Genomic DNA, 25,780 nt, shown 5'->3' with positions numbered 1-25,780 from the left:
GAGCAGCTAGGGGAGCCAAAATGTCGGATGTTTTAGTTTGTTATTGCAGGGAACAGCCAGGCGTGATGTTTATATGTAAAAGCCTCTGGAGTACGAGGATTTAATTAACCAATGACAGCTGAGTTTCCTACAGAGCATACCTCAGGAACCCTGGGCCTCATCATCCTATTTTAGGTCAAATCATCATGGACACTGCTGCCAAATCCCATTTGGATTGAGCGCTGAGATGTCCCTCACATTTCCAATGAGGATGTCAAAGGAGTGTCATGAATGTGGTTGGAAAAATAAAAACCGGTTGCTCCAAATAAAAGTCTAGTGCTTCATGTTCGGGGTACTGTTGAGGATATAGCCACGTTCTTGTGCTGAAGTATTGGGTTGGAAGAATTTGGGGTGGCGGTGGTGTGTGTGTGTGTGTGTGTGTGTGTGTGTGTGTGTGTGTGTGTGTGTGTGTGTGTGTGTGTGTGTGTGTGTGTGTGTGTGTGTGTGTGTGTGTGTGTGTGTGTGTTTACAAAGAGAGTGGAGACAATTATTAGTGAGAATAAAGGTGCATGACAACATTTGCTGATGGGACATGATAACTGACAGAAGATAGTTCTGACAGCACACTACTACCATCTGGTGGTAAAATGTTTCTGACACCACTGCATACATTTTTCACCACGAAAGTACACACTTTGACATAAAATTCGTTTTTTTACCATCTAGAACAGAAAAAAAAAAAAAAAAAAAAGTGCATAAATTCTGCACGGCATGAACACGATCTCCTAGAATCTGTCACTGGTAGCTTTGGACATCAGGTGTTTCCTCGTGTTCTTTTCTGGATTTAATAGGATTATGTAACACTTTGGGGCAAAGATGCAGCCCAACAGTCCATAACTGGAAGCCAAGATAGCAAACACCTCTGTGACGGTGGCGTACTTCCCCGGAGAGCTGATGTAGGCGGGAATAAATGCTACCCACACAGCACAGAAAATGAGCATACTGAAGGTGATGAGTCTGGCCTCGTTGAAGTTGTCCGGAAGTTTTCTTGCGAGAAAGGCCAAAAGAAGACAGAGGCAGGCCAGCAGGCCGATGTAACCCAGGACCAGAGCAAATGCCACGCGGGAACCTTCGTTGCACAACAGAATGACAATGGCGCTCTCACGTGGCATCAGTTGGCGTGGAGTGGGAGGAGCAACAACCAGCCACACTGTACAGATGATGACCTGCATAAAAAAATTAAAAAAAACATGCCTTGTTCAAACCTTTCAATAAATGCTCCCAAATTATTCAAAGCATGTAAAAAAGACAGACATCTTTACCTGAATAAGTGTACATGAGGCAATGATTGCCTTTTGCGGTGCAGGTCCAAACCATTTTATGATAGTAGTGCCTGGAAGTGTAGCCTTAAAGGCAATTAGTACCACTATAGTTTTCCCCAGAATGCAAGAAATACAGAGGACAAAGGTGATGCCGAACGCTGTGTGTCGCAGCATGCAGGACCACTCAGAGGGCCGACCGATGAAGGTCAGAGAACACAGGAAGCACAGAGTCAAGGAGAAGAGCAGCAGGAAGCTCAGGGTGGAGTTGTTAGCCCTGACGATGGGGCTGTTTCTATGGTAGGAGAATATAATAACCACAATGCAGGTGCTGAAGGAGCCAATTAGGGAAATAGCCATCAGGATGATGCCCATGGTGTCGCTAAAGGACAGAAACTCCACCTGTTTGGGGATACAGGCAGTCCTCTCAGCATTGGACCAGAACTCTGGCAGACATCGCACACACTCTATGGCATCTAAAGGAGAGAACAGAAGGCTTCAGCTGCTACACGGTGGCTTTTACACTGCCACTGTGCAATGTAGGTCAGATTCACAAACACTATGTAAGCAAGCAGCCTTTTCTCACCAGTCTGATTGCTAATCTCCCCAGCTGTACAAACCACACAATCATGGCAGCAGATAGGGAAGTTAGGTCTGATTGCCTTCCGGGTACCTGGGGGACAAATGTTGCTGCATACTGACAAGGGAACCTGAGCAAAAGGGGAAACCCAAACTACTATGGTCACTTAAAGAAAATAGAAATGCACACATTTTATTTCACGAAACACTGTTACATTTGCGGAAATCCTTACTTTGGTTTGGTTGCCATTCCACAAAATGTTCTGTTCCTGGATCTGAAGTTTTTGGTTTGCAGCTGTGGTTGTCTCATCAAATTTGCCAATAGTGACAAAATCAATTTTTCCATTTGGTCTCAGCTGCCAGTTAATCAGGTCATACATGGCTGCAGGGTCGCCGTTCTCATCAAACTGGATTTCATCACCGAATGAGTTCATGTATCCCACCTGTTTTATGTAATGGAGTAGCTGGGGGAAGAAAGTGTATCATCAACCTGTAGAAACAATTTTTATGACTCTAGACTAGATTAGTAAACATATAATGGTACCTGCCATGGCTGTATATTTTCTACATCTGGACAGGACTGCTGAGGAAACGGTCCTTTTCCTTTCACACAGCTTCTCACAGCTTTAATTGCGTGGGCAATGGCATACACTGCCTTGTAGACATTGTAGGAAATCCTTAGCTGTGACACATCTGAATAGATGTTTGTTATGCTCCTCAGCTCTTCTGTTCCAGAACACAAAGGTTTACCCTCAACATTAGGCTCCTGACTTAAAGCCTGCACACCCAGGCTGCACTGAAACACCTCTTCCCAGAAGCGCACCATGAAGGGATCTTCTCGGGTATCTGGGCTTGAGGGATCCAAGCGAAGCAGAAAGTCTTGCAATCGGGGGATGTGTGCTCGCCGAATGGCAAATCCCATTAAGCCCAGGAGGATGTGATGATACTTTCTGGGGGTGGAGAGGATGGCAGCAGTGCTCCAAGCCTCACTGGCTAGCCAGTGTATCCCAGTGAGCCCCGCTCTAATTTGAAGAAATATGTAGATGGAATTTTTTGCAGTGACAAACACATCATGGATTCACACTTAGAAAACTTGTACCAGTAAAATAACATAACAAAACCAAAGCCTGCTATTGAATTTGCATCCTTTTATGAATACTAATGGTTTGTGGTAGAATCCAAACAAAAGTGTCGTGCCTGAGTGCTTCATCAAACAATGCTGCTGCATCTTGTTCCACAGCAAACACTAGAATCACCCGAGCCCCGGACGAGCGGATGTTGGAAACAATAGATGACATGGCAGTTTGTGCTCGATTCTTAGGGATGATCTCATGAAGGGCAACACAAGCTCCTAACTTTCTAACCTGAGAGGGCAACAGAAAAGATACAGCACATGACAATTTACTTGTTACAGAAAACTACACAATACCAAATCATTATGATTCAATTCTTCATTTATCGGTGTGCGACCCACCTCGTCAGCAAAAATGTTTGCCCCGCCACGGCCATAGGCATCATCCCCTGCAATCACACCCACCCAAGTCCAGCCAAAATGTTTGACAAGTTGCACTAGTGCCTTTACCTGCAGGTAGAAGAGGAAGACAACAGAGATGCTGCTTTAGGAATGTAAATGTGGACATGTTTTTGTTTGTGGACACAGGTTTGTAATGTGAGTGTGTTCTGCGTCTAACCTGGAAGAAGTCACTAGGCATAGTCCGTAAGAAGGCAGGAAACTCCTTTTTGTCACTGAGACAGGCACAGCTGGAGAAATAGCTGACCTGAAAAAGCAATTTTACAATGAATCTGGCAAAAAGCACTGCACACTACTATCTCTACCTTTCATCCACAGTTAAAGACCGCTACAGACTTGGTGAGCTGCTGCGATGAATTTACCTGGGGCACGTGGAAGACTCCCAGGAAACGAGCAACTACAAGAGATTGAGTGGAGCCTCCGTCTCCGATCACTGCTGGTACAGTCCCATGACAGGTGCCTTCACTCTGTGTCTGTCCTCCGACCACTGAGCCCATCTCGCTTCCCATTAACTCCATGGCAGCCTTCAGAGCCTGATGGGGCGTACTGCACGAATCATAGATCTTATAGCCAAGTGTGATGTTGGGAAGGAGTCTGCCATCGCTATTGATTTCCTCGATGGCGAAGATCATCGTTTGCATCCAACGGAATGTCCGGAAATTAAATCTGAGTTAAGAAACAATTACTCTTGAGACAAAGTTTAAGGTGATATTAATTTTCCGCACAAATAAGGCCTGAGTAGTGACCAGATATTACAGTTGCGTAATGACAAATTCTTCAGCAGGTACTGCAATTTTAGGACGGGTTAAAAACAGCTTACCTGGTGCACTGTGTGGGAGGAGGTGTAGAGGTGAAGGTCAAACTGGGCTCCGCCACCGTGTCGTGGAGGGAAAACAGTCCCCCCAAAACCATGTCCCCCTTTTTCTCCAGCACAGGCAGGGACATAGTGCCAGGAATGACTTCACATTGTAGGCTCTGCTCCTGGTGGGAGTTGTAAGGAAAAATCCCAGCCCACAGGAGAGTCAAAAGCACGAGCTTATCCCTTCTCCACGAAAGACTGGGCTCGACTGATGTCATCCAAAAATGAGTCATCCTTTCACGGAAATAAGTCACCGCATAACCTTGATAGCACACGTATGTCTATAACAGTTCAAGCAATACATCTTTGGATAATCCATAAAAACAGTATGCAAAGTAACAATTAACTTGTGCATAGAAAATAATGCACTGTCACCCCATTCAAACACAGACACAATATGGACAGAAATTTAGAGGTACAATATCACTTAAACTCGTACTTTTTAAAAAAGCATCTCATTAGCCGATAGCTTAGCTTACATATGTATGCATTGTTAAATTAATAAAAAGCCCTGCCGCATCTCTATTGCATTAACACTGCACCAATAAACTGTCTAGTCTGTGGTGTCAGGTAAGAGTTGCTGCCCTGTAACCCATATATATATATATATATTTACAGCCCGCCTCATATTACAACTGTCAGGTTGACAACATTTCTTCTGGGCTTCTGATCAATGGAAAGGAAACTCCAGTTTCCAGCAGGTAACAACAATAACAAGAGAAAGCCATGAGCTGTGTCACGTCACAGTGTCATGGCTGACTAGGCCTCATTCATCCTTCAGTGATGTGAAGTGGCAGACACAAGACCACTGTCCCCTGGGGCTGCTCACCTCCACGACATGTAGTTACATTATCTTTCAAACAAACACAGATGTCTTTCCATCACTTCAGAGGACGCATTGACTTGCATTCATTTCCTGGAAACTAACTGGACCCATGAGCCGTGCTTGCCTCACCGGACTTTAACCTGAACATAAATGTGACCTTAAAACAAGGCTCCACCCTAACATGTAAGGAAATCATAGTAGAGTCAGTAGAATCCAGAAATGTACCTTTCCTCATGTCTACTTTGATGAACAAAAGACTTTTCTAAACTATGTTTACATCATACATAAAACTTATACACACAAAATATTTCTGTGGGGTAATATGTGCCTGTAGTTATCAGGACAAACCCTTCAGGCTACAAAACAGAGCACCATAGAGATTGAAGTAAAGAGGATATTATACGGTGTATGTTGTGCTGCCTCAGGTGATAGAGGTTTCATAATTCATTTAATATGTCCCTGTGTGACATTCATGAGAAGAAGAACAGAGGTGCCCTGACAGAACGCTCAGTGTTAGCATACAATAGTTTCCTTCCCGCGTAGGTAGCGGTCAATAAGATAAAAGACCCAAAGGACCACGTGCTGTCAGGGGAAAGGGTCAACCTTTTCGGTTCTGAAAACAAGCTGATTAGAATTGAAAAATAATGAAATTGCAATTGTCTTCATTGTTTTTCTCATGGATATGTACGCAAAGATAACTGAAGCCCCCAAGTATTGGATTATGGATCCCAAGAATGTATAGATGAACAAACGGGCAAAACAGAAACAAAACTGTGATTATTTAGTGGAGTTAAAGCAGTGGTTAATATGCTAAATCTTCTTCTGCAGACAGACCAACAGGACGTTCTGACAGTCAGTGAGACAAACAGATGAGAAAAGGGAGAAGGGTATACGCATAGACATATCCTGAGACATTCAGGGTAAACATGAGAGATTCAAATGTTATACATTGTGTAATTTAATGCTTTATATTTGAAAGAAGTTATTGTCGAGTCAGTTCCCTTCCTCGGTCTTTGGAGAATGTGTGATACATACAGTCAGGCTGACATTTAAGATGATCTTTCAGCTGCAATGCAACATCGGAACACTTTCTCTACATAAAAACATATTCTGCTTTGATGCGCAGGCAGAAGTTGAAACATGACCCGATTTAACAATGAACCAGCAGATAGGTCACCTTAATGCTGAGGCTGGCCACATGCGAGCTGAGTTTAAAGGAGGCTGCGTCACCGCCTAAAGGTCATCTGTGTCTGTTGTGGTGAAAGGAAATCAATCTCAGGGAACTGATGACTGTACCCCTGTGGTTAAGGAGGCTGTCAAACCAAAGGAGTCCGTTAGGACTTGGTGGACCTAGGAGACTCTTGAAACAGCAGACAGGTACTGGGAGCCCAGAGGGCTGCAGAAACAAAGACTATGGACGGTCCCTGTGGAGTGGCAGACCAGACTGGTGGTACCGACAACTAGATATCGCATTACTCAGCCTCCTGAGGAAAAACCATGTCATGATGTTGTAAAAGGAGACTGCAACTCCAGCTAAACTTTTACGAGGAGCAATGCAAAGTCCGTCCCGGTCGTAGCGCACTGGACCAGTTGTTCACCCTTGCAATGATACTGCACGGGTCACGGGAGTTTGACCGTCCGATCTCCATGGTTACTGGAATGAGTGCTGTGTCTGCAACCTGAACAGGAAGTCAAGCACATTCTCAAAGGGTGTTAAGCTCTACTGGGGTTGTGCCTGGTCACTGATCATATTTCTGACTCTCATGGACAGAATCTGTCGACCCAAACGAGGTTTGGAGACTCACCCATATGGCCCCAGCCTCAGGATCACATTACTTATTGTTGCAGATGATGAGGTTCTGTTTGACCCCGACCTCCAGTATTCAATGAAATAGATTGCAGTGAAATGTGAAGGAGTGAGGAATGAGGGTCAATATGAGGTAAGATGGAGCATGAATGTGACCCACAGATTGAGGCTTTGTCAGCAGTCATGTGAATGCTGTAAGCAGACTGTGCTGGTGAAGCTGAGAGCATTTAGATTCTTTCCTTTGGTTATGAGCTTCAGGAATGAGCTGCGTCAAGGAGTTTTCTAGCAGGATTTCTGGAAGGTGAAGAGGTCACAAACAGGGAGAAGCATAGAGAGGAATCAGTGATCAGTTAAAGGGTTTGGAGGGGCCACAAAGTTGCCTCAAAAGGAGCGTTGTTGGGTCCCAGCGGTGAACTCGTACTGCACAATGTAACCGTGACATCCAAAGTACACTCTGGCCAGAGACCTTTGTTGAACATTATTTCTGATCCTCTCCACCATATTTTCTGTCCTTCATTTTCAAATGAAATTGGTTATTCATTCCTATTGTACTTTCTTTATCAAACAGAAGGAGTGCCAAGTTTATGTGTGGTGGAGAATGCTCCCACGGTGCAGCTAAAAACAGAATCAGATGTGGTGTTCATGGACACAGTTCCAGGCCTCCCAGCGATTTCTTATCTGATGCCATATTTAGGCACCTCTTGACTCCCGTCCTGTGTTTGCTGGAGCTGGTAGTGCTTAGTTATTTTTTGAGGTAAGCGGTTAACAAATGATCTGTCTTCATGACCAACTTTACACTTTGTTGGCTGAGCATTGCGAATTGAAACCCCCACCATTGTCCGGCTCATTCTGAGTGGTCCAGTGTTGTTGAGGTCTCATGCCAGAGGTGTTGAGTAGGGCCATAAGACTAACATGTATTTTAGTTTGCAGCATGGTGAGCCTACTTAATCCTATCTTTCCTTCCCGTAGGTTTGTTTCGTGACTGTTTAGTTTGAACTTATGGTTTCTTTTGAGTTATCGGCTGTTTTTCCAAAATGCTGTTAAACCAACACATGTATGTATTTGTTTGTGATTAATTTTGGTATTAGTTCTTTTTTTTTTTCAGTGGAGCCGAGGGCCATATTGTTGGCAGGCTTGGCACCCATGGTCAGGTCCCTGCACTTTTGCATGTGAGTAAAAGCAATGGGACCCCAATGACAATCATACCATTTTCTGCTGTGTTGCACTTTGAAGATGAGTAAGCAGTAGCTCCTCTGGGCGCTTCTCAGTGTAGTCTGTCCCTCCACAAGTAGCTCATTTTTCTTCATTTTGTTTAATTTACATTTAACTATTTCTCTTTTTAATCCTGGTGATTAATCAGTTGCTAATATTATCCCCTCCACCAGCAGCTCCAGTCCTTGCCTATTTCTTTATTTCAATAAAACATTTTGTTTACGTTGAAAACTTCCAGGTCTTGCTTTAGTAATGAGTCTGTCTGCCTTATGAGCAATTTTCAAAACTATACTTAAAGTCTGTTAAAGTATTTCCTGGTGGTGTCAGTCTCATCTCCCCTTATTGCCCTCAATACAAATGGAAATTGAAAATTGCATAAAAAGTGGCTCTAGGAAAGGATTTCACAGAAACATGTCTAAAATAATTAAAGGATTAAGCTTTGATTTATTTTATTTTTCTCCATTTGCTGGATGTCACTTGCTGACATGCAGTAATCTCTATGCATTGCTGGAAAGAGGAACACACATCTGAAACTGTCACATAAAGCATGAATGGCCACCTATCGATTGTGCCTTTGCTTCTTTAAATTTTGATTTTGATTTTATACACTTTATTATAAATATAAATATATGAAAGTTTGTAGTTTGTAGTTAGCTGGATGGACTGAATGCAGGACTAGACTCACCCAGGAGACCGATGTTCAAGTCAATGAGAAAGCAAAAGTCAACATGGATTTATTAAGTAATGTAAGCAAAGTTGCACGCAACATATTTAACATATGTAAAGTAACTTTCTTGATATCCATAACGTTACGCATGTAAAAATTCAGGACTTTTACCCCGGAGGCTGCAATATTTTATTTTAAACCAAAGCATTGTCTTTTTCTAATCGAGTCGTTTTGGTGCCTAAAGCAAACAAAACTGTGACTGTGACACATTTAACCCAAACCAGGATCTCTCCTGAAACTTCATCGCATATTTTTTGGTGCCTAAACTTGAGGCACCTTGTGAGTATCTGTGAGACGCCAGTGGGCATTTCCATGAGAGATCGAGTAGAATTTGGAGAAATCTGTCATATATATTACGTCATAAAACCCAATGAGAACAGTTGACTTCCATAGCTAATTTGATTTTGAATACAAATCTGCGACTACTGGCCACATCATAATTTAATAATAATATAATACATGGTATTAAATGTATTGCTTTTGCACATGCACGCACGCACGCACGCACGCACGCACGCACGCACGCACGCACGCACACACACACACACACACACACACACACACACACACACACACACACACACACTCACCATATGGGGAGGAGGTATGTGTGTGTGACTTGTTTGTGAACTTAGGAAAATAACCAATGAGCTTTAATTGTTGTTTCAATCAGAATCAGTCATGAAAAACAACATGCACCGAAGCATGACACACCTGGGAAGCACTTAAACTTGTTTTTGTGCATGATGAAAGGGAGATGACGTGATGACATCATCTTAAACCTGCCAATTTACATTTTACTCGGGGGGGCCAAAAGGCAAGCAAAGACAAGCAAATGTTTCCAGCAACACTGATGACATCTGGGCCCAAGGCTCTGAAACAGCAGCTCACCAGGTGTCATGTTGGAAATTAATTAAATTTCAGTTTTAATTGAAGGTGATCTCACCTCTTTCAAAACAAATCACGCACGGTAATCAGCGCGACTACAGCACAGCAGAATCCTGATTAAGTACCCCCTACAATAATTAGTTTGATATTAGAGAGAAGACAATATCATTTTTAGTCCAAGAGGAACAAATTTGGCAAACCTTTTTGACACATACTGCGAGCTGTAAATAAATATATCAGGAACTCTGATTTCAATGTTTTGGTTGTGTTAATGCTTATCAAAAACAGAACAGGTTTTCCTCTGAGGAAAATAAATCTCCTGTTTCAAAAGGTTCTTCAGACAATAATCTTACCATTTAGTTACCATCTATTTTCAGTGTAAGCCAAACAAACATTTTCTGTAGCATGGAATGTAGGAAATAATGACACAGTAGGTGTCCAGGAAATATACAATAAACTACATTCAATTAGGTTGGCCAGGTTTGGATTAAATAAACTTGATTCTTTGTTCCAACTTGAATGCATCTTGGCCTGCTGTCCAACCGTCCCTCACAGTCCTCCTGGCTGGTTTTCCTCTACATATGACTCAAGGTTTTTAAAAACGTGTCTGTATTCACTGAGTTTTTACTCCATTTTCTGCTAGATTATATTATATTTGACTGGAGGCTGGGCTGACCCGACAAAGTCTGGATCTACCAAAACCCACAATCTGGCTGTATTAAATACATAATTCCTTCTGTAACTTCTGGTCATCACAATTGGGACGTATGTTCTGAACATATTTAGTTTTTACAGGCCTCTTTGTATGTTGTTATCTTCATACATCCGAAATCATCAGCAATCTTTTGCCAAAATGTCCTGTTTGACCAGTGGCCTTCAGACCTGTGGGGCTCTGCAGAGTTTTCTCTGATTCTGCAGAGGATCCCCACATATAAATTTGCTGATTTAAGCTAAACTACTTTTAGGTGAAACAACAAATCAGATAATAAATACAAAATAAATCAGATTTCTAGTTTGTACTACATCTGCTCACCTATTCACCTACTACCTTGAAATGTTGCTGTGCTTTGTGAAATGTTTTTGCATTTTGTGAAATGTTGTGTTTTCACCCTCAGGGCCACCATACATATTTGAGCAGCAAATGGTCTTAATTGAGGACATTCCATTAACATGTCACATTTACTTTTTCTTTACTGCTTCGGGTTGGGAATTGATTTTAAGATTTTCCAAAATATTCGATAAATATAATAAATATTATGAGTCAGGTTCTTTTTTCTATAGTTCTTAGATCTCATCACATGTATTTTTGTGTCTTTATGTTTGTTTGTTGAATTACCTCCTTAAAGCCTTTGGATATTGTTTTCATTGTGTCTAAACTTTTTCTATCTCTATTTTTTCTTAATTATAATAATAACCATAGGTATTGTTGTACTTCCTTTTCATTTAGGCATCAGCAGCAACATCTGCATCATTTCTATCATTATTACTGCTTTCAGCAATAGCACAATGATGCCAGGAGATGGCAACACTGTCCATGGTATGGTTATGCTTCATCTTTTACTAATCAAAGGCTGCTATGTGATTGTGTTTGTCTACTTTGATATATTAATCATGTTTGGGGACAAAAATATTTTTTCCTGGGTTAACCTTTGTATTTAGTAGTTATTATTCCAGTAGGTTTGGTCAGGTTTGCTTTTTATATGACTATCCCTTGGGTTGGCAGAAGCCAAACTTTCTACTGCTCTTAGTACTGTTTTGACTTGACTGCCTGTGTGTTACAGTGTTGTCGAGTGTGTCCTGCGAAATTGGCTTGTTGTAAGTGGAGGGGTTATTGCTATTGTAATAATGAATGTACTAAAACATAATTTTTTTTCATCATTGTGTGGAGTTTTCCTTCTCTATATCTTCAAATTAGATGCTTCCCCATAATATTTCCATGTACCTCGTGACATTTGCTTTAATACCTCACGAGGTACTGTGGTGTCCCTGGTTGGGAATCACTGTTTAGACAATCACGTGTATCCAACGTTGTGGAATCTGTTTGATGAAGGCCCTTTGCTCTTTCAACAAGTTCAACAATGTTGTCCTGTGTAAAACCAGCTCCATTAAGATGGTGGTTCACAATAGAAGAACTTGGGTTCTTTCCTCCGTTTTTAACCGGGTTTGATCTTCTGACATGAGGAAAGTATTCATTAACACCAGCTGTTCCTAATCAAAATGCAATAGAAACTCTGTCAATGTTCCATGACATACAGTTTTTATTTGTAGTCTATTGTGAGGTTATTGTGACAACTACACTATATAATCTGTTTTAGAATTTGACATCTAACTTAAAGTCTCATATCAAGCAATAAGCACATCATAGTAAGATTTGATTTCCGCTCCCACATTTCTCATAAAACACAAACATATCAACTTTCTTTGTGTCATCAAGTTTGTCAAGTTCAAAAGGCAACATCATGGTTTAGTAGAAGAGTCATTCTGACTCTGGGGCAAAGTCTTGACAAAGGCCACAAGGTCTCCAGTGGAGGTCTCATGGGGATGATGATGCAACAGCCCTGAAGGAAAGTTTCCAGTATAAACTAAGAGGAGAGGTGTGAAGGCCGGCTGGAGTCACTGTGAACTCTGGAGGGAATTTGTTAGTTCGTTAGTGTGCTTGTGATTAGGAAGCACCTGAGGTGGGAGTCATGGTCAGGCCTCAGGCATCTGCACTTCACCGCTTTTGTTCCTACAAGATCAGGTCCCAAAAGGCAAAACCAAGAGAGAGAGAGAGAGAGAGAGAGTCTAAAGTGTTTCATAAACTAACAGCCATCTCTGCAAACACACAAACAACAATATCTTTTTTTAATTAAAAAGGGCCTAAAGGGCATATCAGCCGACTGCTAAACATCCCTTCGGTTCCAACAGTAACAATAACAGCAAATTAAACATCACATGGCTCAATGCTTTGCTAAATCAGGTATGTTAAAATCTTTATTATGATCAGTTGTCAAAAGTGTAACTTTAATTTCCTTATCCAAAGGCAGAATCCTCTAAAATGATGAAATGTTTCATATTTGCAGCTTCTGATTTTACACAGAAATGTCAGCCCTCATTAGTATATTTAAGACGTCTAATCCCTTAGTTGACATTTGTGACTTTATGTATAGTGTATTGCTCATTGTAGGCAATCAGCAACATTTAAACCATCTTCCTCGTGTGTTGAACAGTAAACAGAAACGGAGATCTACTGGTGAAACAGGCTGCATTTTAATAAATAATATTGAGTCCAATAGGCCAATAAATCCAAAAACATTTATACTGTACAAAATTGGAAATTAAAAAAACTTTTTTTTTTTTTTTTTTTTTAAATACTGGGGAATTGTGTCTTAAAGAAGTATTGTCAAACAAAACCTATCAAGAACTTCAAAATTAAAATAAATGAAGAAAAAAAAGGAGAAGTTAAATACAAGTTTCCGGTGAACGTATGGGGAACGTTATCGTCTCCACATTTCAAGCATAATAATCATGACTCCAAAGTCTGGGATTAACTATTTTTTACAAGACTGATCCGAGAGCCTGGTCCGTCCACACAAGTTGGGGCATATTGTTTTCTCATTGAAGAGAATAAATCTTGAGTGTAAGTATTCAAATTTTGAAAAATTCAAAGTGCAGGAATATTAAAATAAAAGTTTTCAAGGCAAAAGTATGTAGAATGGCCCATTTGCATTATATTTCAATACCTATTCATATGTATTTTATAACAATGCACATATTTAATAGCTTATCATATGTATATATGATAACGATATAACTTAATCTTCAATTACATCTCCTAAATCCCATTCATTTCAATCAATAATATCACAGCAGGGCTGTATCAAGGCTGTCTTATCGCTCTGTTCTGTGATTGGTTAGTTAGAGGCCAGTGGGCACCTGTCATCACCTAAGATAATACAAGGACACAACTAAGTGACCCGGACTGGGGTGGCTCTTCCCCTTCAGGATCCGTCAGCAGAACATGTCTCCAGTAATAACAGGGCTGGTTTACATGGGGCTCCTGTTGGCTCTTGAAACAGCGGAGGAGGAAGCTCCTCTCTGTCAGATACTGGAGAGTCCAGAGGTTCCTCTGCTGTCTAAAGAGGGAGATGTCATGATTGGTGGAGCCTTTTCCATCCACAGCAAAATCACACAGCCTCCACTTTTCTTTACAGAGAAACCAACACGTCTCAGGTGTTACAGGTAATTTTAAGCTCTACAAAAAAAAAAAAAAAAAAAAAAAAAACTCTCGTGAGTTGTGTAACAGTTACATCAAGCTTTGCTCTTCTTGTCTCAGTGTCAACCTTCGGGAGTTTCGGTTTGCCCAGACTATGATATTTGCTATTGAGGAAATAAACAAAAGCACATTTCTTCTTCCTGACGTTTCCATCGGATATCGTATTTATGACAACTGTGGCTCAACGTTATCCTCAATGCGTGCAGTGATGGCCCTGATGAATGGAGATGAGCGGACTTTGGAGAAGAGTTGCTCTGGGCAATCAGCTGTTCGTGCTATAATTGGGGAGTCTGAATCCTCTTCCACCATTGTGCTGTCACGCACTACTGGACCATTTCAAATACCAGTGGTAAGAGGGAAGTCGATGGGTATCAGTGTGTATATTACGTGCAATCTCTCCTTATTGTGTATCTTGTATTTCTCTGCCTTGTATCCTCAGATAAGCCACTCAGCTACTTGTGAGTGTTTGAGCAGCAGGAAGGAGTATCCCTCTTTCTTTCGAACCATTGCCAGCGACCTTTACCAAAGCCGAGCCCTCGCCCAGCTGGTCAAGCACTTCGGCTGGACGTGGGTTGGGACGGTCAACAGCGACAGTGACTACGGCAACAACGGCATGGCTATCTTTCTAGCTGCAGCCCGGGAGGAAGGAGTGTGTGTGGACTATACAGAGAAGTTTCACCGGGCAGAACCAGAAAAACTTCTGAAAGTGGTGGACGTGATTCGTAAAAGCACTGCCCGGGTCATTGTTGGTTTCCTGGCCCATGTAGAGATGAACAACCTCCTAGAGCAGCTGAGTCTGCACAACATCACAGGCAGACAGTTCATAGGTGTGGAGGCCTGGATCACAGCTGATAGCCTCGTGACTCAGACTAGCTTCAGTGTGCTGGGAGGTTCACTGGGATTTGCTGTGCCAAAGACCAAAATCAGCGGCCTGGAGGATTTTCTAACCAAACATTTCTGGGAGACAGAATTTCAGTGCAAAGAGACAGACAGGGGCAGTGGGAGAAAAACTACACCTTGCAAAGAAAACCAGGATTTGATTGAGCTAAGAGATAATGATGATGATGTGGCAGAGCTGAGATACTCCGGTAACATCTACAAAGCAATCTATGCAGTAGCCCAATCACTGCACAGCATCTTGAAGTGCTCAAACAGTCAGGGCTGTGACAAGGCTGTGAGGGTTACTCACCAGCAGGTAAAATAATAAACTAAACTGATTATATCTTTTGTTTTGTAAATCAGTGTACTGACATACAATGTTGTTTACTGTACTTCAGGTACTGGAGTCTCTAAAGCAGGTGAACTTCACCATGAAAAATGGGGACCAGGTGTGGTTTGACAGCACTGGTGCAGCTGTGGCCAGGTATGAGGTGGTGAACTGGCAGCGCGGGGCAGATGGATCGGTTCAGTTTAAACCGGTTGGCCACTATGACGCCTCCCTGCCTCCCGGACAGAAGTTTGTTCTTGAGACTGAATCTATAATGTGGCCTGGAGGAAGTACAGATGTAACTATCTTAACTGACAGTAAACTATAGTTTCTTCGGTTTGATAATAATACATTTTAGAGGATTTTTTTTTTTTTTTTTTTTAAATGACTGTGTTTCTTTTTTATTTGATTCCCAGGTGCCCGTGTCAGTGTGCAGTGACGGCTGCCGTCCAGGAACTTATAAAGTCCTCCAAAAAGGAAAGCCTGTCTGCTGCTACGACTGTGTGCCATGTGCAGAGGGAGAAGTCAGCAACACCACAGGTACCACACACCTGAATCACGGCAGTCTGCATACACTGTTTGCTTGCTACAGTCTGTGCCTCACATTAAAGTCTGCTATGGTACAGTCTCTTATTTACACTTTTAGGATGTGACTGATTCAATTACAATAGTAACCGATATTTTTATTACAGATTCTAATGACTGCACAAAGTGTCCTGAAGAGTATTGGTCCAATCAAAACAGAGATGCATGTATACTGAAAAATGTAGAGTTCCTCTCCTTCACTGAAGTTATGGGGAAAATATTTGTGTTTTTCACGTTGTTTGGTGTGCTCCTCACCTTGATAATAGCCACTATATTCTTAATCTATAAGGAAACTCCACTGGTCAGAGCCAACAACTGTGAGCTGAGCTTCCTGCTGCTCTTCTCCTTGACTCTGTGCTTCCTGTGTTCTCTGACCTTCATCGGTCGGCCCTCTGAGTGGTCCTGCATGCTGCGACACACAGCGTTCGGCATCACCTTTGTCCTCTGTATCTCTTGTGTTCTGGGGAAAACTATGGTGGTATTAATGGCCTTCAGGGCTTCACTTCCAGGTAGTAATGTCATGAAATGGTTCGGGCCTACGCAGCAGAGACTCAGCGTTCTGGTTTTCACTCTCATACAAGTCATAATTTGCATACTTTGGCTGACGATCAATCCCCCTTTTTCTTTTAAAAACATGATTCACTATAAGGACAGAATTATACTTGAGTGTGCTCTGGGCTCAACTGTAGGCTTCTGGGCTGTGTTAGGATACATAGGGCTCTTAGCTATGTTGTGTTTTGTACTCGCTTTTCTGGCCCGAAAGCTGCCTGATAATTTCAACGAAGCTAAATTCATCACCTTCAGCATGCTGATATTCTGTGCAGTCTGGATCACCTTTATCCCAGCGTATGTCAGCTCTCCTGGGAAGTTCACTGTAGCTGTGGAGATATTTGCTATTCTGGCCTCCAGTTATGGACTTCTTTTTTGTATATTTGCACCAAAATGCTTTATTATTGTATTTAAACCTGAACTGAACACAAGGAAACATTTAATGGGAAAAACCTGAATGAATATACATAATGATATTAGATTAAACACAGTGTAGCTTTTACTTTATTTCACTGCACAGTTTCCATTACATTATAAAAATACATGTTGACATTTAAACTTCTTTATTTTAGATTTTGTGGTTCCACATCCAGCCAATCTGGTATACCGGTTAAAACACGTGATAAGTTATTAAAATGGGAATGCACTGTAATAAAATATTGAAAAACAATCAATGGTAATCCGTCTCTTTATTCTAATTCGCATTCATTAGGGCCCCTGCTGTCATGACTCAGTGTCTACTTTGGGAACCTTCATCATGTTCACATGGGTCAAAAGGGTTTGTCATTACAAAAAAAGAACCTTGAAAGATACATGTGATACTAAACTGTCCCACAGACTGCTCTGTGTTAAGTACTCCAAATTATTGTAATTTGAATATATTCCAAAATCCCATGAACATGCCCTGTTCCCACTGAACCAGTTACAAATATTCACACCTCAACCATAATCGGATGGCCACTGCATCGCTCCGCTGAAGCAGACTGGGAATAAAAGCATCAGATATACAAAACAATATCCATGTTTCTTTCCTACAAAAGCTAAGCTAGAAGTGAGGCTGTAATGATCACTAGATACCAGAAAACACACAAACATGTAATTTAAGATGTTGAAGGAAAATCTAACAGGGCAAAAATACTAAATTTGTATTGTGGGGTAATAGAATATCGGCCATGTTTTTTTTTTTTTTATCGGAATCAGAGAAGTGATCCTCGTCAGTGTTTATATCTCAAATCAAGCTGACACCACTTGGCTCGTCTGACACATCTTTGGTGCACATATTTATTGTGTAAGTGCCACTTGGATAATGACGCTAGCGTTCTCGGGTGCGGAACATTGCTGTGATGTGAACTCCAGATTACATTTAGGATTTAGGGCTTCGACAGGGTCACAGTTCAGGAAAGATTGTCATTACTATAAATGCAAATGCTAATTGCAGGTTTGCAACAGGTGCCCAAACTCCTGTCTCTTGCATGAGGTCCGACTCATGTCATGTCCATCTGAACCCACAGCATCATCACCACTATCCCCTGCTGCCCTCATTGGACTCAAGGATGACCAGGTTGGATTTCGGTGGTCAAAGGTCAAGGCCACTGAAACCCCACATCTGTCCAGTTTTCATGAATGCAATATCTCAGTAACACCTCGAGGAAATTCCTTCAAATTTGTCAAAAGTCATTGTGACCCAAGAAAACAGGTTAGTGGACATAACTCAAAAATGTATGTGGTTGTTATGGCAACATTTCACACAAACGTCTAATAGGCTAAAATGGCGAAGTGTTGACATTTTATATCCAAAAGGTCAAAGGCCAACTTTGCTGTGATATCAAAATGTTCTGCAAAACACTTTTCTGGCCATTATTCTGCATATGCGACCATATTTCCCATTTGGTCAGATATTAAATAAGAAAATTACATCGTATTTATAACTCAACATTGTCTTTAGTCTGTAATTTCTACCATCAAATAGTTTTTACTGTGTTTTTAGTATCCGGATTAGAGCCCCAGACAAACATTACTCTGAATGTTAATATATATAAATAGGATTCAAATTCAAAGAAATGATTTAACTATGACATTAGTAGGTTCCCTTTTTACTGCTGTAGATGCAGTACAATGTTTTTGCTGCTGAAAAAATATGTACGTTCTTCATTTATACAGACTACTGTAAAGTGTGTATCAAGAAATTATTCTATAATGGTCTTAAACGAATATCAGTTCAACACAAATAAAAAAAATAAAAAAGCAGCCTGACATCATCACCACATTGCGTTTTCATACGAGGACCTCAATCATCATCATCTGCAGAAGTATAAAGCTCTGCCCATAAAGGAGACACTGGTTTTGGTCAGTGACGCAGGCTCAGGTTTGTGAATGCATGCGTGTGCTTCTTTGTAAAAGATGGGGGGCTGCATCTGGGTAATGTTACTGTTGGTGCTTGTTATGGGAGCCTTCACAGCAGAGGAAGACACTGCTCTCTGTGAGATGTTGGGGAGCACAGAGTTTCCTCTATTGTCTGAGAAAGGGGATATTATTATTGGAGGAGCTTTTTCCATCCATAGCCAAATCTCCAAGCCTTCGCTCTCCCTGACAGATACTCCACAACCTCTCAAATGCTCCAGGTATTGTTGGTTGTCTCTTTTTACCCTTGTCGGTTTCTTAACTAAAGAGAAGCCACATAAAGTCTGATTTCTTACTCTTTTTTTTTTCCAGGATAAATTTGAGAGAATTTCGTTTTGCCCAAACAATGATTTTTGCCATCGAGGAGATCAACAACAGTAGCTCTCTACTCCCCAATATCTCAGTTGGTTATAAGCTATTTGACAGCTGTGGTTCAACACTGCCTTCAACGCGTGCAGTGATGAGTCTAATTAATGGACAGGAGAGGACTTTGGGAAAAACCTGCTCTGGTCAGTCATCTGTTCATGTCATCATTGGAGCCTCTGAGTCCTCCTCAACCATTGTGATGCTACAAATTTCAGGGATTTTTCAAATACCAGTGGTAAATATGTATATATTTTTGGGACTTGTTAATTTTTTTTATGTTTTCATCCGTGCTCTGGGACTCTAGAGATAATAACCAGCTTGCTATAATGTACGTTTTTATTACGGAGACTGAATTCTGGTAGTATTAGCGTTAATTTAAAGGTTATGCTAGAGTTGGAATTAAGGTTGCTAGAGTTTATTTAGATGCAGCAGAATTATTTCAAATTGAGAAACATATTGTCTTTTTTTTTTTTTTATTCAAACGTTTAAATGTCACAAATGTGTGTTTTTGTTGTTGTTGTTTTGTTATTAGATCAGCCACTTCGCCACATGTGCTTGTCTGAGTAACAGGAAGGAGTATCCCTCCTTCTTCAGAACCATCCCCAGCGACTACTACCAGAGCAGAGCCCTGGCAAAACTGGTCAAGCATTTTGGATGGACGTGGGTTGGGGCAGTCAGAAGTGACAATGACTATGGTGACAATGGCATGGCAACATTTATTGAAGCTGCGAGTCAGGAGGGCATTTGTGTTGAGTTTTCAGAGGCCATTTCAAGGACTGACTCTCCTGAGCAAGTTGCGAGGGTGGTCAGAGTGATCCGGGGTGGCAGTGCAAGAGTTTTAGTCGCCTTCCTTGCTCAGGGCGAGATGGATATTCTGCTTGAGGAGGCTCTGAAGCAGAATTTGACCGCTTTGCAGTGGGTAGGCAGTGAATCCTGGATTACAGCAGGTCATTTGGCTAACAAAAGGTACTCTGGCATACTGTCAGGGTCTCTGGGCTTCACTATTACAAAGACAAAAATCACAGGTCTGCGAGAATTTCTTTTACAGGTTAACCCAAGTCAAGACCCTCAGAGTAACCTGCTCAGAGAGTTCTGGGAAGCAACCTTTGGCTGCAGTTTCCAATCCAGTCTGCATGCTCAGAGTCAGTGCTCTGGCTCTGAGAGACTACAGGACATCAACAATCCTTTCACAGATGTGTCAGAGCTAAGAATATCAAACAATGTGTATAAGGCTGTGTATGCTGTAGCACATGCCTTGCATAACATGTTAAAATGTGGACAAAGTGGTGATGCGGTAAATCAGTCATGTAGCTGGAAAGATCATTTAGAGCCGAAACAGGTATGAAAATCTGGTTAATAAAATCCCATATATGCTACATTATGTTATTCACCACGGTTCTGCTTTTGTAGGTTGTGAAACACCTCCAAGACGTGAACTTTACTCTTCAGTCAGGAGAGAGAGTGTATTTCGATGGAAATGGAGACCCTGCAGCGACTTATGAGCTGGTGAACTGGCAGAGAAGCCAAGCAGGAGACACCGTGTTTGTAGCTGTCGGGAGCTACGATGCTTCACTGCCAAACGGAAAGCAGTTCACCATGAATGGAATAAACATAACATGGGCTGCTGAATCCCTCAAGGTATCAAATGACTTGTGTGTGGAATTTTAATTGTTGTGGATGCAGAAACATCTGATTGATATATGGAATGCATTTCAGCTGACATGATCACAATCGACAACTATTAGTGATAATGTCACATTATTTTCAATACATAATAGGACAATTAAAGGTAGCTTAGGACTGTTTTTACGATATTTGAACAGGTGTGGAGTCACATGTACAAAAAAATAATAAGTTAGTAATGTATTAATTTGCATTTTCAATGACAATATGGTTGACGAAACAGCATTCGAACTACTTACTAGCTGTCCATTTAACATTCAGAATGTGGATTACATGAACAAAACACTGTGACAGCTGAGTTGTGGTGTTGTTGCAGAGGCCTCTGTCTGTCTGCAGTGACAGTTGTCTGCCAGGCTTCCGGCAAGCTGCGATTAAAGGCAAACCCATCTGCTGCTTCTCCTGCATCGCCTGCGCTGCTGGAGAAATCAGCAACTCCAGCAGTAAGTACAACATTTCCTATTAATTCCTGCTATTTATTTTGTAACAGTTCACCTCTGAGTCACTAAATACTAATATGTAATCAAAACGTGCCGCTTGCAGCACAAACACACTTCAGTGGTTCATGTTCTCCATTCAGATTCTGCAGAGTGCTCGCGGTGTCCACTGGAGGACTGGTCCAACCAAGACCGCAGCCAGTGTGTTCCAAAGGTGATCGAGTTCCTATCTTATGGAGAAACCATGGGGGTCCTCCTCAGTGCTTTCTCCTTGTTTGGAGTAGGTTTAACATTGGCGGTGTCATGTGTCTTCTTTCGGTTTCGCCACACTCCTCTTGTTAAAGCCAGTAACTCTGAGCTGAGCTTCCTGCTGCTCTTCTCCTTGACTCTGTGCTTCCTGTGTTCTCTGACCTTCATCGGTCGGCCGTCCGAATGGTCCTGCATGCTGCGTCACACGGCTTTTGGCATCACCTTTGCCTTGTGCATGTCATGTATCTTGGCTAAAACCATAGTGGTGGTGAGAGCCTTTAAAGCCAGAAGGCCGGCAAACACGGCTCCTCAGTGTTCTGCTCTACTTCAGAGGACAAGTGTTCTTAGTTGTACTTTACTGCAGGTGTTGGTTTGCGTGCTATGGTTAACCTTTGCCCCGCCATTCCCCCACAAAAATACAGCTCATGCCACTGAGAGGATTATTCTAGAGTGTAATTTAGGTTCACCTGTAGGGTTCTGGGCTGTGCTGGGGTATGTAGGACTTCTGGCTGCGCTGTGCTTCGTCCTCGCTTTTCTGGCCCGAAAGCTGCCTGATAATTTCAACGAAGCCAAATTCATCACCTTCAGCATGCTGATATTCTGTGCAGTCTGGATCACCTTTATCCCAGCGTATGTCAGTTCTCCCGGGAAGTTCACTGTAGCTGTGGAGATATTTGCGATTCTGGCCTCGAGCTTTGGGTTGTTTTTCTGTATATTTGCTCCAAAATGTTATATTTTACTACTGACACCCGAAAGAAATACTAAAAAACACATGATGGGGAGAAACTAGTCAAAAACGCTATAAATGAGCACAGTAGTAACACTAAAATGTCTGCATCGCTATTTCAATATTAATTGAATAAATACTAAGGCTATTGAAAATGACTTTGTAGGCCGTGAGCAGAAAAAGGTTTGTGTGGTGCAGTTGAAGATGCTGCTGGAGAAAGTTTAAAAAAAATAGTGAGTGAAAGCAGCAGCTTTTCCTTTTTTTTTTTTTTTTTTTTTTTTTTTTTTAACATAACTGAGACAAGCAACCTGACAAACAAATTGTTATTGATGATTAATGATCACCGTTTAAAAGGGAAAAAAGACCAAAAAGCTGAGTACATATATTTAAGTTAAACTTACAGAATGTTTTTCTTGTAAGCAACACCAATAAATCAAATATGTTTTGGCCTCTTTACATTAAGTAAAATTGAATTGTTGTTCACATGTATTTATTTGCTAAAGGAAACAAAGCTCCTCCTAATTGCACTCAGGGATTGGCCATATAAGCTTTTCTTTCCTAAAGCAGTTTTGCAAAGGTTATGAGCAATATAATCCCTTGTGATTTTATTTTATTTTTTATTATTATTTTATTTTATTTTATTTTAGTAAAGACTAAAATAAATAACTGAACAAATACGAATTATATTGCTGTAGTTTTATAATTCATTACATTTGATTAAATGCATGCAATCAAACATCTCTCTCTTTGAAATATGTTTTATACTTGGAAATCCACAAACACATGTCCAGATTGCTGGAATCATTATTGCCTGGAAATGTTTATGGTAAACACAAATGTAGCAGGCACTCTAATAGGTCCATCCATCTGTCAATCACACCACAAGCCATATCATTGGTGGAGACAAACAGAGTATTCACAAACATTGCCCCTAAGCCCCTGTGGCTTTGTGATAGAAAACTCATATAAAATGTGCATCTTTGGGACTCGGCTGGCAAATATTCACTAGAGCAACTATGCTGCTGATAGCCGACCTGCTACTTCTGTCACTTCTCTGTGTGAGAGGAGGAAAGCCTGTGTGTCAAACATACGGGACAAAAGAACTGTCTCAGTTTTCTAAGGAGGGAGATATCAACATTGGAGGCATTTTCTCCTTCCATCAGAACCCAGTCACTGTCAATCCAGCTCCGGAGGTCAACCCAGGAGCAATCCAGTGTGAAGGGTAAGAGAGGGATGAACAAAACCTAACGTAAATGTAAAATGTATTGCAAGTCTGTATTGTTTAATCACATTTGTGGTGTAACAAATTGTACAAGTTGGTCCCTCTCCTTTGTTCAGAATGGACCCAGGAGAGCTCCAGTATGCGTACACGATGATGTTTGCCTTAGAGGAGATTAATAACAGCTCCGAGCTGCTTCCAGGAGTGACACTGGGTTATAGGATCTTCGACTCCTGTCCCAGCATCCCTCTGTCCATCAGGGCATCGCTAAACCTGATGAATCGGTACGAGACTGGGGAAGGCAGCTGTAACAAACTCTCCAATGTGCACGCTGTTATAGGGGAAACAACATCCACCTCTACAATAGGAATTGCACGCACCATGGGACCTTTCCATATACCTGTGGTGAGTGTTGGGGGCATGTGTGTGCTCTGCACAAATTAACTGTCAAGAAAAACTGTGCTGTTGAATGACAAGTATTACAATATGTGAACATGTCAATGTTCTCAATACCAAATGTGTTATTCGGAAATGCTATTTTTCTTGCCTTCCAGATCAGTCATTCAGCCACATGTGCATGTCTTAGCAACAGAAGAGACTATCCCTCTTTCTTCAGAACCATACCCAGCGACATTTACCAGAGCAGGGCGCTAGCAAAGCTTGTGAAACACTTTGGCTGGACCTGGGTGGGGGCTATCAGAACTAATAGTGACTATGGGAATGGTGGCATGGCCACTTTCTTGGAAGCAGCAGAAAGGGAAGGTGTGTGTGTCGAGTACTCCGTGGCCATTTACCGAACTGATCCCAGGAAGTGGTTCTTGGAGGTGGTGGACATTATAAAGAAATCCACCTCCAAGGTGATAGTGGCCTTTGCTGATGGCACAGACCTCGACATACTTATTAAGGAGCTTCATGCTCAGAATGTGACAGGCCTGCAGTGGGTCGGAAGCGAGGGCTGGATCACATATCGTTATATTGCCTCTGCAGTAAACTACGCTGTGGTCCAGGGGGCGGTGGGCTTCGCAGCACTGAATGCTCACATCCCTGGACTGCAGGAGTTCTTGTCTAGCAGCAGGCCGTCCACCACACCGGGGAATCAGGGACTTGTGGAGTTGTGGGAGACGGTGTTCAGCTGCACTCTGACTCTCCAGTCAGAGACGCACAACCAGGATCCTGTTGCAGCCTGCGATGAGAAAGAGTCTCTCTGGGGCAAAAAGACGCGCTTCACAGACGTTTCAGATGCCAGTCTGCTGAATAATGTTTACAAGGCCACGTACGCTGTCGCTCATGCTCTGCACATCTTATTTCATTGCAAAGATGGACACGGGCCTTTTGAGAACAACACTTGTGCAGATACGGAACATGTCCAACCGTGGCAGGTGAACATAATAAAAAAAAATAATAAAAAAAATCCAGTGCTATATGCTAATAATTATTTAACGCAATAACAACATCACTGTTTCCCTGCAGGTCCTGCATTACCTAACCCAGGTGAATTTCACCACCAAGATTGGTGAAAATGTGTTCTTTGATGAGTACGGTGATCCTGTGGCACGTTATGCACTGGTTAACTGGCAGATGGATGACACAGGTTACATCCTCTTTAAAACCATCGGTTACTATGATGCTTCCCAGCCTGAGGGTCAGCAGTTTGAGATGAAAGCGGGTATCAGGGCCATCTGGGCAGGAGACAATCTGGAGGTGGGTTACTGCAGACTGCCTGTCAAAAGTAGCTTTTTTTTCTTTTTTTTTTTTAAAGCTAATTACATTTTATTTTGGATTTCATGTACTTCTTTTCCATTCTGAACAATCTACAGTTCTCTAACACTTTTGATCACTACAAAAATATTTTCATAAACATAAAGCTCTTTCCCGTATTAACCTGATTTTTTTTTTTTTTTTTTTAAATATTGTGACTGTGATGCAGGTGCCGAGGTCAGTTTGCAGTGAGAGCTGTTTGCCGGGGACCCGTCGGGCTTTTGTTAAAGGAAAGCCTATCTGCTGTTTTGATTGCATCACCTGTGCGGGCGGGGAGTTCAGCAACAGAACAAGTGAGACAGCTGGATTACTTGCCTTTACTCTCGTGCTAATTGTGTTTCTTTTGGGCAAAATCACTGCCAGCACTTTACTGGTCTACCTAAAGATGTGTGTGCTGTACAGCCTAAACATATTTATGCTTTCAGATGCAGTGAAATGTGACAAATGCCCTCCTGAGTACAAGTTGTGGAATATAGATCTGCTTAGTGCATATGAGGGCTCATATGTTGTATGCTAATACAATATAATTTGGGTTGTCTTCCACCAAAAGACATGTATATTGATGTATTCTTTGTTGGTTGGTGGAGGTGGGGGTTGTCTTCCTTCACCCCCTGGAGTCCT

General features: G+C 41.7%; 4 protein-coding genes across 4 annotated transcripts; 3 read left to right on the top strand and 1 right to left on the bottom strand.

Annotated features, from left to right (window-relative positions):
* Positions 1–764: 764 nt before the first annotated feature.
* On the bottom strand, positions 765–4,377 carry LOC138625496 (extracellular calcium-sensing receptor-like). Its single transcript, XM_069706451.1, has 10 exons — positions 4,229–4,377; positions 3,771–4,074; positions 3,569–3,655; positions 3,352–3,459; positions 3,075–3,241; positions 2,422–2,899; positions 2,111–2,341; positions 1,885–2,008; positions 1,302–1,774; positions 765–1,205 (listed from the first exon to the last, which is right to left on the bottom strand). Exons 1-10 carry the CDS (start codon positions 4,351–4,353, stop codon positions 765–767), a joined length of 2,538 nt encoding a protein of 845 aa, XP_069562552.1. The 5' UTR covers positions 4,354–4,377.
* A 9,467-nt stretch (positions 4,378–13,844) lies between these two features.
* Positions 13,845–16,780, top strand: LOC138625495 (extracellular calcium-sensing receptor-like). Its single transcript, XM_069706450.1, has 6 exons — positions 13,845–13,948; positions 14,043–14,331; positions 14,422–15,177; positions 15,260–15,487; positions 15,606–15,729; positions 15,882–16,780. Exons 1-6 carry the CDS (start codon positions 13,860–13,862, stop codon positions 16,778–16,780), a joined length of 2,385 nt encoding a protein of 794 aa, XP_069562551.1. The 5' UTR covers positions 13,845–13,859.
* Positions 16,781–18,723: 1,943 nt separating this feature from the next.
* On the top strand, positions 18,724–22,245 carry LOC138625494 (extracellular calcium-sensing receptor-like). The gene is made up of 6 exons (XM_069706447.1): positions 18,724–18,944; positions 19,036–19,324; positions 19,622–20,428; positions 20,500–20,727; positions 21,089–21,212; positions 21,350–22,245. Exons 1-6 carry the CDS (start codon positions 18,724–18,726, stop codon positions 22,243–22,245), a joined length of 2,565 nt encoding a protein of 854 aa, XP_069562548.1.
* A 953-nt stretch (positions 22,246–23,198) lies between these two features.
* Positions 23,199–25,615, top strand: LOC138625487 (extracellular calcium-sensing receptor-like; the record flags this gene model as incomplete). The annotated part of the gene is made up of 5 exons (XM_069706441.1): positions 23,199–23,404; positions 23,521–23,806; positions 23,956–24,780; positions 24,872–25,102; positions 25,329–25,615. Coding segments are annotated over exons 1-5 (1,835 nt in total), but the record flags the coding sequence as incomplete, so codon positions are not given.
* Positions 25,616–25,780: the final 165 nt, after the last annotated feature.

The sequence above is a fragment of the Brachyistius frenatus genome, unplaced genomic scaffold (assembly GCF_029030835.1).
Source record: "Brachyistius frenatus isolate BFR_SWC_R1_liver_20210118 unplaced genomic scaffold, ASM2903083v1 Contig_62, whole genome shotgun sequence".
Classification (NCBI taxonomy): domain Eukaryota; kingdom Metazoa; phylum Chordata; class Actinopteri; family Embiotocidae; genus Brachyistius; species Brachyistius frenatus.
This window is presented reverse-complemented; position numbering and strand designations above follow the sequence as displayed.

What these genes read in the sequence shown, in the direction of transcription:
- LOC138625496 (XM_069706451.1), bottom strand. Translation starts at nt 4,353, where the DNA reads ATGTCCCTGCCTGTGCTGGAGAAAAAGGGGGACATGGTTTTGGGGGGA. An exon ending in CAAACATTTTTGCTGACGAG is followed by an intron (nt 3,242 to 3,351) that starts GTGGGTCGCACA and finishes TTGCCCTCTCAG; the next exon opens with GTTAGAAAGTTAGGAGCTTG. An exon ending in CCTCATGTACACTTATTCAG is followed by an intron (nt 1,206 to 1,301) that starts GTAAAGATGTCT and finishes TTTTTTATGCAG; the next exon opens with GTCATCATCTGTACAGTGTG.
- LOC138625495 (XM_069706450.1), top strand. Translation starts at nt 13,860, where the DNA reads ATGATTGGTGGAGCCTTTTCCATCCACAGCAAAATCACACAGCCTCCA. An exon ending in ACACGTCTCAGGTGTTACAG is followed by an intron (nt 13,949 to 14,042) that starts GTAATTTTAAGC and finishes TTCTTGTCTCAG; the next exon opens with TGTCAACCTTCGGGAGTTTC. An exon ending in GACCATTTCAAATACCAGTG is followed by an intron (nt 14,332 to 14,421) that starts GTAAGAGGGAAG and finishes TTGTATCCTCAG; the next exon opens with ATAAGCCACTCAGCTACTTG.
- LOC138625494 (XM_069706447.1), top strand. Translation starts at nt 18,724, where the DNA reads ATGGGGGGCTGCATCTGGGTAATGTTACTGTTGGTGCTTGTTATGGGA. An exon ending in GGATTTTTCAAATACCAGTG is followed by an intron (nt 19,325 to 19,621) that starts GTAAATATGTAT and finishes TTTTGTTATTAG; the next exon opens with ATCAGCCACTTCGCCACATG. An exon ending in ATCATTTAGAGCCGAAACAG is followed by an intron (nt 20,429 to 20,499) that starts GTATGAAAATCT and finishes CTGCTTTTGTAG; the next exon opens with GTTGTGAAACACCTCCAAGA.